This window comes from Aythya fuligula, chromosome 1 (genome assembly GCF_009819795.1).
Source record: "Aythya fuligula isolate bAytFul2 chromosome 1, bAytFul2.pri, whole genome shotgun sequence".
Taxonomy (NCBI): domain Eukaryota; kingdom Metazoa; phylum Chordata; class Aves; order Anseriformes; family Anatidae; genus Aythya; species Aythya fuligula.
Window position 1 is genome coordinate 183,998,771 of NC_045559.1, and position 14,770 is coordinate 184,013,540.

General features: G+C 36.9%; 1 protein-coding gene across 11 annotated transcripts in view; it reads right to left on the bottom strand.

The window, feature by feature from the left end:
* Nucleotides 1-14,770, bottom strand: part of FRY (FRY microtubule binding protein) — a 232,797-nt gene that overhangs the window by 29,411 nt on the left and 188,616 nt on the right. For 8 of the 11 annotated variants that reach the window (XM_032207218.1, XM_032207230.1, XM_032207224.1 and 5 more), the window contains 9 exons: nucleotides 12,706-13,307; nucleotides 10,958-11,055; nucleotides 10,695-10,865; nucleotides 7,347-7,487; nucleotides 6,447-6,626; nucleotides 5,102-5,263; nucleotides 4,228-4,302; nucleotides 3,036-3,206; nucleotides 1,019-1,027 (listed from right to left, as the gene is read on the bottom strand). In XM_032207218.1, the coding sequence (XP_032063109.1) occupies nucleotides 1,019-1,027; nucleotides 3,036-3,206; nucleotides 4,228-4,302; nucleotides 5,102-5,263; nucleotides 6,447-6,626; nucleotides 7,347-7,487; nucleotides 10,695-10,865; nucleotides 10,958-11,055; nucleotides 12,706-13,307 (1,609 nt within the window). Of the gene's footprint in view, nucleotides 1-1,018; nucleotides 1,028-3,031; nucleotides 3,207-4,227; nucleotides 4,303-5,101; nucleotides 5,264-6,446; nucleotides 6,627-7,346; nucleotides 7,488-10,694; nucleotides 10,866-10,957; nucleotides 11,056-12,705; nucleotides 13,308-14,770 lie in introns of all 11 variants that reach the window. The other 3 variants (XM_032207210.1, XM_032207204.1, XM_032207197.1) reach the window with 2 other exon arrangements.

Here is a 14,770-nt window from a genome sequence, read left to right on the forward strand (position 1 = left end):
GGTAAGAACCACACTTCTTTCGGACAAGTTTTTACCTTACTGTATTGACACAGTATGCAAAGTCACTGGAGTCACAAAAACATTGTAGGGTATAGGCAAACGCATTGTGGAACTAAATAGTACAGTAACACTTCCAAAGGTTTTTATCTTTTAGAGCACGGGCATTTTGAGACAAAGACATTTTGTGTTTTTGTTGTTGTTTTGTTTTTTCATAGTAGCTATGATATACAAACATATATACAAAATACTGTTGTTAATATATATATTTTTAAATCACTTCTACAATTCATTCCAATTCTGTGTCATTGCAGTACTCACTATACATGGATAAACTGCAATTTTAGTTCCCAAACTCACAGACACTGATGTGCCTTTCCAGATTTCTCCACAGGGTAAATGATTCCGGAAAGGGTAGTAGGAGTATACAGCTGAATGAATTAATTTATTCAATTCATTTAAGGCTTTAAATTAATTTGTTTAGTTCATTTAAGGCACTTCAGTCAAAACAATGACTGACCTTTCTGAAGAGGTCTTAGGTATCAGCTTTAGCAAGATGCTAAAAGGAGCCAATGTTCTACAACTGAAATGCTGGGAATTACATATTATTTGTCCATAGGAACAAATGGAATAAACTTTACTATGTTTTAAATAGTTAAGTTCTTTTGTTTTTACACAGTTTTTACACACAGAGGTGAAATAGCCCAATTCTGAAATGTTGATACTAGAATTAAGATATTTCAAAGTTTGTCAAGACCATTGAAAATGCCAAAACCAAACATAATATGAAGCAGAATGTCATTTAAAACTTATTTTTTGAAAAAGAACTAAAAAATATTTCTAATACAAGACAAAAATATGAAGCACTGTCAGAAATCCAAGCACACACCTACCCCCCCCCCCCACCCACACACTGAAGAGGGGGAGGGCAACAAAAAAACCTATGAGGTTATTTTATAATACAAGTTTGCAAGAAGGCATAACATATACTAGCACATCTGAGTTCAAGTAGCATTCTTACCTGAAGTTCCTGGGTAGCAGATATAACAGATAGAAAAACAAATAGAAAGAATCTATGTAAAATTACTGTATTAAAGACATCATAGACAAACATTTGCCTACAGTTATAGCTAATGTTATCACAAAAACTTCAACTCTTCAGCCTATCTTTTAAGTTTGAAAACGTTCATTACTTATCTTCACATCTCTATGAAGTTTCAAAAAAGTATATTTTTTTTGATCTGGGGATGATACAAGCATCATTGACCTGCTTAAATCATAACTTTTTTTGAAAGTCTATTTGTGTTCTTGCTAGTTTAAGTTTTCCAACATTGCTTTACTCATGCTTATGAATATATCAAATTCAGACCTGATTTCAACTGAGTCATTAGAGATATAGCTTCTTCTTCCAGGTTTGAATTTGGCTGAAGTATCTATTTCACTAAAGTAGTAGTAAATCAGGCAGGACAAAACCTTGGAATGCAAGGTTTCAGATCCATGGCAATTTCAGAACTGCATTATGTAAAAAATGATATTTTTAGTTATACATCACATAAAACTTGAGCAGTTTAGTATCTCTCTCACAACCAACTTAAGACAATCAATATATTGATTAATTCAGGCCTCAGTCTTGAACTTATCCTCAAATCTTTGCAGGATCAGAGTCCATGAAGGTGAATTGTTTTGGATAGGAATTGTTCTGCACAATTATATGTAATACGTATATGCTTTTAACTGCTGAAGAGAAAGAAGAAATTCCTAAATATCACTCACTGGACAAACAATTATTCTATGATAATGAGTCCCAATTCCTTTTAATATTTTGAAAGTATTTAAGGCAGACACAATTGCAGCCAGTACATCTCTCTGAGAAAGCAATTTGGCATTAATGTTCTATTACTTGTTGTTGTTTGTGGAATAAAGCTCCTTCATTATGTATTTTCAACCACTGGTGTCACCTGCTTTTTTATTTTATTTTGAGCAAAGCAATGCACAACTGTGAGCCCAAGTAACTGTACTTTGACAGGAGATTCCTGACTTGGAAAATAAGGGCTCTGTGACAATCTTCCATTTATTCATCCTTTCTCTTCATCGGAAAAAAAAGTGAAATTTAGATGTACTTGAGTTCACAGGTAAGGGGTCAGTTTACCTTAAATATTACTAGTGTAATTCTACTAGGGAAAAAACTGATTATTTCTTCCTGTACACATGTTCTGATCAGGGTTAAGAGCAATGCCTGGGAGAATTCACTTATAAAACTTAGTCCAGTTTATGATTAAACTTTCAGATTTGATAAGCATTTGCATTCATCAAAAGAGCTAACAATTTCTGAACATTTAAATAGCAACAAAATTGTTAGACTTGTCTGGCATCCAAACAGAAAGAAGCACTCCAGGTTTGAAACAAGCAAAGTTAAAGAGTGCAGCCCTCCCAAAAAATTTTTAGCATTTCTTCAACTTTTCCCTTCATCAGTTTCAGCTAAAGATGAGCTGACCTGTCAAGACTTGATCTGGGCCCCCAGGGTTCTGCTCCTGCATGAAATCATGAAATCACTGACACCTAAGCAGAGAAGTTACCTCTCTCCAAGCATTAGTGATTTCATCAGCATTTGTAAGAGTAATAACAGCCTGAAGGCCTGAATTCATATTTTGTAGGTTACTCACAAACCAACAGATTTGGAACAAATTATTTTTTTAATAAAATATATTTTTATTAATAATTTAGACATTTTAAAAATTGTATTTAAAATAAATTCACTTGAGGGTGAAGTCACTTAAAAGGTATTAGAATAGAGGCTTTATCTTCCAGTAACAGTTTCACAGTGTTTCCTAAAGTTGATTCAGAAAGGAAGGGTGTGGTAGCCTGTTACTGTTATGCTACTGAAGTAAACACTAAGTGAACATTATAAATAATCTCAACTCAAAGTAAAGTTTATAGTTAAACAGTTAGTTTTATGTTATAAGAAAAGTACAGTCTGTAGTACAAAGAATAGCAAACTGTTTTAATAAAAGAGATGTTTCAGAGAAAATATACTGTACCTCCCCATCTTCCAGCTCAACATCTAGGAAGTCAAAGTCCCTAAAGACTCTGAATTGTTGTTCACTGTTTGAATCATCCATGTTCTCCTGCTCCCTTGCTCCGTCTTCTGAGGACACCAAGCTTGTCTGGTGCTCAATCAGATCCAAGTCACCACAGGAAGAAAAAATCACCTACAATTCAAAGGATTTCTCTTGTAACAAACTGTTCACTCCGGTTGTTTCTTCCTAAAAGCTGTAATTGGTTATTCGGAAGACTGTATTTCCAGTACACACCTAATTCCTTCACTGAGTATTTTTAGAACACTCTTTATTATTTATGTTGGACAGGTGCCTTCAGATTAAACTTGTACAAAGAAACAACTTCATACTGCAGGAACGCGTCCAAGAATATTACAGCTACCTCCTAATGGCTGCAGATGGATGTTGCCTGGATGTTTGTATACATTTACAAGAACAAAATTCAGGGGATTTTGCAAAGCAAATACTGTCAAAGGGATGAGATAAGTTCATCAAAAAGCTTCTAGTTAAAAATGATGTTCAAAAATATGTCAAGATTAGAAAACACAACATGCTATATTTTTTCCTTTCTTACTAAAAATAATTATATGTGCAATTTAGTTGTGAAGATGCAATGGTCCCCATCTTGCACCATAGTACAAATGATATATAAATAATATTCAAAATAATTCAGAAATGTTCATTTCTCTATAGAGAATATTTAATAATTATTTCTAAAACTTCCTACTTTGGATGATCTATTGCTTATTTCCTAGCACCAGACAATATTAATTTTTAAAGAGTACAGTTACAACTAGTATCAAATAGAAAAATCAGATCCCACCTCAGTTTTACTTCTGTAATTTAATTTTGTACTCTATAAAGGCTTTAGACTGGTAATACCACAGATCATTACCCTCTACCCGCTGAGCTGCCATACATAAATCCTATAACATCACATCTGACACAGAAAAAAAGCATGTAGCTCTGTAAGTAAATAATCTTTAAGTGGAAGGGCCATTTACCCACTGGTCTATATGGTGAGAAATGCAGCATAGAGCAGGGTAAATTAGAATGACTGTGATGTGACATTAAATCACACGAATTGGGTCAACAACACTGGGAAATAGAGTTCTTTACATTTAAATTTTTGGGCACAATGTAATATAGAAAGGGTCAATACAAAGCTACTTACTGAAGGGTTTTTACTCAGCCCAACTTCCTGACCACACAGAGAAAGGACATGTACCAGCTTTTCCTTTGTCCTTTTCTAGGAGACAAGATGTTTCTCAAGTTAGCATTTTTTTTAAAGCACTCATTCTCCTGGTGGCTACAAACATACATTAACAATTTTTAATTAGAAAGAACCAGCCAAAGAATTAGTCATTCAGTGCTCACAGGGTTGTTTTCAGAGCAACTGTGCATACACGGAAAAATAAAAATAGCTGTTAATTATTTTGGTGCTCATTATTTTAAAATTAGCCTATTAATTCTATTGAGCATAATAAGAAAACATTAGATCCTGTGGATCACTTCAAAAGGACAGTTCAGAGCCTTAGAATTAAGCACATACATAATTATGTTTTGCAGAATTGGAGGCTGAGTCACTCCTCTATAATCTGCTACATATAAAAGAAAGAAGAAAACAATAAATACAGTTATTCTTCATGGTTTTGTTTTAACTGGCAGCTAACGAAAAATCAATAATGTAATCAAACATCACTTTTAGGATAATTGTACCAAGGAATTCTTTTTATCTATTTCCCAAGAAAACAACAGTTACAAAATGGCACTTGCTATCTATCTGCTCTCCTTGTTAACACCTGGACTCACCTGTTAGTTTTAGCTAAATGTGACACTGAGGTCTTAGATGCATTTACTACAGGTTGAAAGAAGGCTGTATTATAAAACACAGCAGTCAATTTCTGAGTCTAAGAGAAAGATAATTCAGCACACACATCAGATGCTTGTGCTGCTATTCCACAGCCAGTCTGGAACCCAGTGTGCGGTAATTCAGTTGCTCCAAGTGCAACTTGTAAATAAATTGTGTGCTACTTGAAAGAGTTTACCTGAGAGTACTGTGGTCTCTTCCAGCTCACAGGAACAAGGACATTGGAGTTAGATCCCGATGAGGTTGAAGAAGTGCTTCGGGTGACAGCCATTGCCCTAGGTTTACCATCTCGTCCAGAAGAACTTTGCAGCTCATCATACCGCCTCCCGATAATTGGAGTCTTAAATAGAGAGTAATTTATTAACTAATTAACTAGGTATTTACTAACACAATGCTCCTGGGTGAACTTACAATGGGGCCTGCTACTTAAGTTGCAGGGAAAGATTACTATGAAGATCACAAGCATGGGGGAAACAAGGGGTTCACAAATTTCACATCAATTTGTATGTATGTACGTTACTTTCCACTGTGAAATCACAGCGGCTATTACCACACCTAGCAGTGAGTGATTCTGTTCCCTAATAGCTAACATTCAAAACAACTAATAGTCTATAACATAAGAAGTAGCCAAAAAAACACCCAACCACAACAACAAAACCAGAAAGCAGAACGCTTATGAAATTTATTTCAAATCCAGATTTCTTGTCCTCCCCTCCCCCCCTTTTTTTTTTCCTCTCCATGTTTCTACATAGGATCATTAAGGTTGGAAAAGACCTCCAAGATCATCTGGTCCAGCTGTCCCCCTACCACCAGTATCACCCACTAAAACATTTCCCTAAGTACCATATCCAACCTTTCCTTAAACACCCCCATGGATGGTGACTCCACCGTACATTAAACAACAAGAAAAAGCCCTTTATAACAATAGTACAAGATACCTTTTTATGTTCCTATTTCCTTTTAACACAAAGTCTCACTTTTATCTCTGTAAATTCCATAATGCTGTGAGCAATCATGCAGGTACATAACTATAAATAGAGTGAGTTGCCTGTTAAAGTCAACAGGACCATTCAGTTCTATAAAGTTAAAAGGCGCATAGGATTTGCAGGATAAACACTGCTATAAAAGAGTTCAGTCAGAAGCCAGGCAGTACTGCCTTAAGAGGACAGCGAACATTGGCATCCAAGTATAAAATTCTTGGGGGAAATATATTATACACATAGTGTATTTACATATTACAGTTGGTGCAATTGCAACATAGCTTTTCTACCAGGGACTTTTAAACACAACCAAAAATTCCTTCCAAAAAAAAAAAATTAATCCAATGCAAATACAGAAAAAACCCTCCAGTGACTAAATATATCATTATATATGTCAGTGTGGACTGAGAATTTAAGAGACTTTCTATTTTATAGCTTTCCTTTCTTTCACAAGTTTTCTACTTTCTTAAGAAGCTACAACATGTTTTAGGAATTATCAAATGACAGAAGTAAGGTTTTAAGTAGCAGAATTACAAATAGTACCTCTGAAATATCAAAATGAAACTCTAAAGTCTTCCCCGGTAGCTCCTTGGAAGCACTGTTCCACACTCGATGTATTTCCATTTTTGAAAGATCACTGTGTTGATATGATGGTAAAACTAAGCTGGCAGAACGAGAAACTACCAACTTCAGGATATTCAAGGCTTCTCTCCAGTGAATGCTCTAGAAATAGATATATTTAATCAGAAAATTAAAGATTTACACATTCAAAATTATTTACAGTTTACAGACATTTTTTTGACACATAATAAAAATGTGGTATGAGAACAATACTATTCTTCCTCTCTCTTGGCCAGCACCAAGGTATACACTTCCACAATAATTTCAACAGGAGATACCAAACCCCTTGCCTCAGGTTAGGGGACTAGCCTGCAAAGCAGGAGAGCTACCAATTTGACAGACAAAGGATTTAAAGTTTCCCACCTGAATGCCTTGATCATTGGGAATACAGGGGCCATTTCAGATTGCCCATCTGTTTAACAGAAAAACTGACTTGACACAGGCACTTTAGAGCTGTGAATTCCTAGCAGAGATGTGTATTTTCCACTTGCCAAGAGTTTGGTGCAGAAGTCTCTGAAGGTAAGTGCTTATACTCACTCACCTCTGAAGGTAAGTGCGTCATACTAAGAATTAAAAAGTGGCCTGCCTGGTATTAAGCTTGCTTCCTGAATCAGTATAGCCACAGCCTAACCCCTCCTACACAGTGAACACAGCTGAGCATCTTATCTGGAGACACACAGCCTATTAGGCATTAGGATATTTATAAATTAGATATCTTGGTGGATAGTCTCAGTCCTTCCTGCTAACCTTGTCCTAAACTCTTACAAAAAAAACCAACTTATTAAAAATTAAATTTTAATATAAAGAAGACACGGTATTTACCTGTACATATTTTTCAATAGTTTTTAGTACTTCCACATTAAACTGTTTCACAGGGATAGCTGACAGGTCCATATAACTGAGAAGGCTGTAGATCATCTGCAAGAGGGACTGCTGCATGCTGGGAAGGCCTTTTTCTAGCAGCTGTTAAAAAGAAAGGTGGATATAACGAAATTTTGAGGTATTTCTCCTTAAGGAAAAAGCTACTAGTCTTATGAATACCATTTGTATGATTTATCTCTCTTTACCCACTGATTTCACAATAGCATTTTATAACCATTTTACAAGCAATAATGATAAAAGTGAGAAATAAAAGTAGAGCTTCAAATTGGAAGCCAAATACCCATCTGTTTTGATAATGAATACATACATTTTATATATGCCTGCCCTAACTTATCCAGAAAACAGATTCAGCAGTTAAGTAAACCGGCAGGTAAGACTTACACTGTGACTGGGAAAACACACCCAATAAAAACAGGGGAGTATCTTTTTACTTCTATCTTTGCTGAAAGTCATGGAAAAAAAAAAAAAAAAAACAAGTGAAGAAACAGAACTGCTACTATTCAGACATCAATATATATTCATCCAAACATACCTCACTGCCAGTGCTCACTGGCTGTAACTGCCAAACATTTTCTGTTAAGGAGGAGATGGAGTCCCTGGGTTCTCTTACTGTAGATGCTAATACAAGAAATGTCTTGATCTAAATCCCGTAATTTTGGAACACCTGAATGTATATCCTGGACTACTACCATGTACCTTGGAAATGCAACTGTGCTCTCGCAGATACACGACAGTAATTCAGGAGGTATACAGACAGACATGCTATGTTTGCACATGTGTGAATTAGCTGAAAATTTCCTGGAAGGCAGCAAATTCTTTCATTGGTGACAGGTACTGTCCCTCCCCACAAGTTTCAGAGGCAGTCAAATGTTATTGCTGGAGTTTACCAGAAGCTCCAAGATTAGTATCTATCTTTCCATTCAGGTGAACAAAACATTCTTCTACCACTGGTTACTACAAGTATGAAGATCTAGAAAACAGTTACTTTAAAAAAAAAAAAAAAGTACGGTGTCTTGCGTCATTAATCTTCCAGTAGAGAAAAATGTCAGCTGTTACCCAAGTGGACACTAACAATTTACTAGGTGCCCTCAGTGGCCCAAATGACAAGGCTTCTCTTCTTATTGAATGATAATGCCTCACACCAGCTGAAATGAACTACTCAGCTTGGGCAGACAATGTAATCCCACTATTTATCTTTTGATTTCTTTCATTGGTAAAAAGAAGCAGTAATTAGTGATCATAGAACAAAGTACACAAACTTCACTATTAGCACAATGGACAGAACTCACTTTTGATTTCCCTATTCCTCTGTAAAAAGACAGCAAGACGTTTTAAATTAAATGTATTATACGGCAAGCAGCTCCAGTCCATGGATACTTTTACTGAGAGATAAATGTGCTTAGCAATTGTTCTTTGAAGCAGAATTATAGTCTTTTTCTTGTGTTGCATTACAGTCTTGAGTCTGTCCTTGTAAATAACTTTATATTACCCAGCACATCAGCTGGTATAGCATTTAAGTATAGGAAGAAGGACAGGAAGAAACTTGCTGGATGAGAGGAAGAAATTCTTTGTTCTCTAATAGAGACTGCTGTATCAGATAATCACTTTTGTAAAAGGAAAAGGAGTTCTTGGGAAATAGCGGGATTTTTGTCTCCACTGCTGTTTAGAAAGCTGTCGTAGAAACTTTATCTCTGAAAGCTTCTAATTTCCATTCCAGTTTGTATAGATTTGTTGTCAACAGAATCCTTTGGCTTAAACAGATCTTGCCCCTTAAACTTTAAACATTTGTAGACTTTGCCAGTTTTCATTTTCTCTAATTACCATATGTGGTTCTTGATAGTCCAAGTGTATATTTGAATACATCATGAATATTTCACGAGAAGGAGCGTTGCAATGTAGTGAAGAAACAACAACTTTGAAATGCATTTAGAACAATAAGAACTCTTTTGTTACCAGAAGTAACAAAACCAGCAGCAAGATGGAGTTTAGATAACACATCATTCGGATCAGGGAGTTTGAGGACAAAGACCTTCCACTGCATTTAGAAAATGAAATCATAACTACTCAGTCTTTGACTTGGATTCACACAAACTGTTTTGAAAAACAGTGGATTCTTCTCTTGGGTACAGTAACTATCCAGGGCTTTTCTGGGTCTAGGGTTCCACACTCTGTTAACTAAGTTTGTCCTTTTCCTGAAGCAGTAGCTAACTCAGAACTTCAGTTGCCTGGGCTGTCTGCTGCTCATTGAAAGAGTTGCCACCTTTGCCCTTTCAAATCTGGCAGCAGATCTGGAAAACCCTTTTCATGGCCACAGCAGGCCGAACAACATGGTTTCTTGTCCTTTGCTCCTCTACCAGACTGGCAGTTACCCTACACCCATACAAATATTCCCCAGCTGTGACTCAGCACAGCTGCAGTCAATGTAAATACAGAGGGAGGAAGTTATGCCTGATGTGCTGTCATCCTGTGATGATGGTGTTATGTGAGGAATGTGCCTTAATTATGGTCAAAAACCTGCCTGACTTGCTGTTTGTATAGTAGCCTTGTGCCAATCTGTCACAAGGGGAAAGTGCAAATGAATATTCTCTGTACACGTGTGCCCATTTTGATGGCAGCAAGATCACGTTCAATGGCCTTTTCAGAGGTGTCAAGGACTGTGCACACAGCACTGCAAGGAAAACAGAGGGGCTTTCCTAAGGCTGGGAAAACAAAGGAGAAAGATCTTAGCCCTCAATTTTTACATCATTTTATAATGAGAAATGCAAGTTTGCCTATGAATAAAATGCTTGATTCCAGAGGAATCAGAGTTGTCCTGTTTGAAGAGCTATTAGTTCTTCAGAGTCTCCGAGCCTGAAAACAGACAGGAAAACCTCAAGGTCCTGTTTTGGTGTCTTACAGAACAATCATGGCTTTCACCATCAGTCAAGATCTGACATGACTGTTACTTAGAGCCCACACCTGCAAACATGGTGAGGAATTGTGGCTTGTTGGCAAGGCCAAGCTTGCTCTGAAGTCTGAGTGTGTGCTCAGCCTGGCCTCTCAGGCTCTGAAAATGTGCAGATAGTCAATATCAGAGATGCCAACATAGTTTTTTTAGATCCTTTGGCAGAGAGCCTGGCTATAAGAAGAATTACTTCCTTACAGTAATTCTGTTTCTTTCCGCTAATTTCTACTCTTTTCATTAAAAATAACAGCTACACAGAGCCCCCTGCAATGTCCAACACTTCATCTCCTTGGGTCATTAGACAAAAGAGGAGTTAAAACAGCAAAAATTCGTTGAAAACTTACCTCAGCCAAATACGTAACCATACTCAAAGTAATATCAGCAAACGCTTCATGAAGGTAACGGCAGACCACGTTTACCCAGGTAGCACAGTCCCTTGTATAGCTGTGTGTTTTATAAAGGGTCATGACATGTGCAAGATTTGATAGCTTGGGGTTCTTTTCCTCCAGACAAACCTAATTAAATATAAATGTCAACACATGTTAAGAACAGAACAACTGCATTTTAAAGGTCTGTGGATGTACAAAACAGTAAATAATTTTGATACCTGTGCAATCCTTTCAGCTACATCTTTACAAAACTGGTTTGGGCTGTCAAAATGTTGAATTAAATGAGGCAGGAGACACAAAACATTCAGTGGAAACCCTAGAACAGGAAAATAAAGAACAAAATGAATATTCCCGATGGTAATAGCCACAGAGATCTTTAAGATGGTATTTTATGGGAGATAACAGTTTCAGTATTACATTATACATAGACTCTGTCAACTTGTTCACACCACTGGCCGCACCACTTCCTTCATAAAAGGGGCCTTTACCACAGAAACAAGTACTGACTTACAGAATAAAATATCTCACAAAAGTATATGTTTTATTATTGCTAGAGTATTTTTATCTTTTCCACTTAATGGACTTACTGATTGTTTTAACTGGTGGCATTTTGATTACTGCCGCTAAAACACATAAAGAAGTTCAGAGAGTATTGTTAAATAAACAACAGTTTTGGTCAGGCTGACACACACAGCTTCCATTGTTTCACACTGTTAGAAGAAAAAGTATTGAATCAAAATTCTGATATAAGTAGTCAGATGAAACTTCTCAAATGGGTGCTTTTGAAGCTAGGAAATGGCTCCTGCACCAAGTGCCATCCCTTGTCATCAGTGTAAAGGCTCTGATGAGCTGGGATTCAGCTCTTCTACACCAATTTACAGCTGGTTCAAGTCGGTGAACTACAGGCAGTGGCTGTTTTGGGGAGCTGTAACGAAAGCTGCTCCAGTTCAGGTGGGAGCTGAGAGCTTAGAAATCAAGTAATGGTAACCAAACATAATCAGCTTTTTTGAAAAAATCTGAACATACGAAAATAATATTTTAACCATTCATGTCCTTTGGTTTCATGTAATTAATTAAGTGGCCTAAGTTAGGAACAAAATTTTCTTAGGCTTCCTCTAGACTTGGGGAAAAGAAGAAGATACCTCCAGATGGTACCTCCACAGCCCATGTGTGAATTGCCCAGCCAAAGTCTGGAACATATGTACCACATGGGTGCTTAGAGAAGAACAGGCTGTTCATTGCATTTGTCTCCTTACTCTGTGTCTACGCTTGTTATGACTTAGTTGTGAGGCCTGCAAAATTGTCTTAACATCTGTGTTTCCGACAGGAAGAAGAATAAAAACCTGGAATAGTACAGAAACTCTCTTCAAGAAATATAATTATGAAGTGGTCACAAGCTCAGCTAAATAATTTAAAATTTCAGAATGTTACCTTACTTCCTTATAACCCAGGCCTCTCTCCTCCTCACTCATTACTGTGCTATTGTAAAAAGTATACAGGAGTTTTCAATGCATACACTTCTAAGAAAAATCCCATGAAGCTCTAATTAAAAATCCCATGAAAATCCCATGGAGCTAATTTAAAGTTGAGTAATCTGCAATATTCTGAAAATAATTCAATGGAAAAAAGTGGCTAGAATAGGTTATAAAAAGTGTCAGTATCTCTTTACACACAGTTACTTTATCAGCACTCAGAAACTGTATATGCTGCTGAGCCCTAAAGGTGAAATGTTGAATAATACATGACCACTCTCCTCCAAAACTTATTGTGCAATATATTCACTTTTCTGAAACATGTTATGTTGCTATAAAATTTTAAAAAGCAAACTAAACCCAAAGCAAGACTAGATTATTATATATTACGAGACAAAGTGCCATTTTTGGTTTTGTGTAAGTAGCCTAAAGAGGTCTGTCATCAATCATCAAAGCAATAGAAACTGAAAGAATGAAAAGTACACTGGTTTTACCTATAGCTTGAGAGGAATCCACCATGGATATTCGAGACACTGGTGTCAGCAAACTGAAGAGCTGCAGTGTGAGATCAGTGGTGGTAAGGGAGGTGAATCCTTTCAGGAGTAGCTGCTGAAGTCCTGAGAAGTCTGCCCACTTCAGCTGCCCTTGCAACTTCTCTAACTTCTCCCGGTTTTCAGCTTTATCTAGTGGCAAATGAGCCAGAAGTTTATTTAGTAGCCTCAATGCCATCAGATACTCAAACTCAAAATCAGATTCCATCAAAGCCACAGCAACCCAGAAGATGGTGGCCAGTAGGTTGGTTGGATTGTTAATATGGGATGGGTCAGTGAGACTGTCCTTTAGAGAAGATGAACTTCTGGTTTTAGAGGAGAGGCCTTGTTGTGTGCATGCCTGGATTCTGTCTAGTGTGGCACTGCGGGGTGGATCCGAGCATTTGTCCACATCTCCAAACTTTTTGGGTACAGAGAAGCTCCTCTGGTGCCGGCTTCGTTCAGCGGTGGCCGTGTTACCGCTTGCAGGATTCACGTTCAGCTGTCCCGTGCTCTTCCGGTTTGCCGTAAGCTTGGTGCTTGATGTCAAATCTGGTGAAGATGAACTGAACCCAAAACAGAGCATACATTGCAATGTGTGCATTCACTGCTTGAAAATTGTACATGTTAGATGCAAGTCAGGTACTGATCAAAGTGTAAATAAATATTTAAACAGGAAAAGTAAAACATCAAACTGTCTAATGCCTCCTGACTTTTTTATTCCAGAAGTGCCTACAGACATGACTGAAGTGAGGTTTCTGTGGTGCTGCAGCAAACCATAGCAGGATAGCCTACAGTCTCGGTAGGTATGAATGACAAGGAAATAGGAGAGAGAGCTGTGAAGTGACTTGTGGAAGTGTCTGTATGAAATGGCAGTGTTGTACTTAAAAATGCTCTCATCAGTGGATAAACCTGAACAGCACATAGGCAAAATGTACAAGGGTTTATGGACCAATGTGAAGAACTGTGGGAATTAAGAAGTGTATCTTAAGCAGAATGACAAATAAGCCACATTACCTTCAAGAGACCTGTCCTGTGGTTGCCTATGCTTCCCTTGCTAGTAGAGGTCCTTCAGAAACCTTGTTGTCATTGCATTCCCCTGCCTGAGTCCTAATATATCTTTAAGATAGTTTATGGAAAGCAGAGGATTTTCAATTCTAACGATTTATGCCTCATGGGATAGTCTAGACAATCGCTATCAATTATCTGTACAGATGAGCCATCTGTGTTGATACATGAAAGGGAAATTTGTGCTGGAGAACAGCTAATTCCTGACTCTCTGTCCCTATTCCCAACTCATCATACTGTAGGTCTGTACTGTTTATAATCTTTGAGGAGGATTTTATAGAATCAGTAGTGTTAAGGTAAAGAATATTGGTTTTTATCCTGCGTGTAAAGCTTGGTAGCTTACAGTAACTTTTCTAAACACATTCCCCATTCTGTTCTTGCTATTAGGAGTTGGATAGACATTCAGTTTCCCCTCAGTAGTGTCAACAGATGTGTTATGGAAGGCATCTGAAATTTCCCATCACGTGTAATGGTATACTTTAAGGCCAACAGTCCCATAAAGATGGTCTAGGCCTCTGGCAAAATCTGTAAGTTATCTACATATGGGAAAAAAATCACTCTAGTTTTACTGACAACAACCCATGATCATTTACTTGTTGAGGAGTACTTCATTTGAGAACAAAAGGATGTATTAAATCTGTATTCTAAAACACCATTCTAACACTAAAACAACATTCTAAAACAACATAAAACAAAATTCTAAAACAACATTCTAAAACATTTTTTGTAGATATGTTTTCAAGGATACAGTACAAAAACACAAAGGATGAAAAACACAGTATTTTTCAAAGATATTTAAATAAATTATATCCAAGCAGTAACATGGCAGAATTTACAATGCATTGGAAGGTTCCATTAGCTATGTCAAAATTATTTCAACTATTGCAAAATTTGGCAGACATATGCTCTTAGTCTACTTCTACATAGGTTACAAACGATCCCAATCATATCAAATCATTTT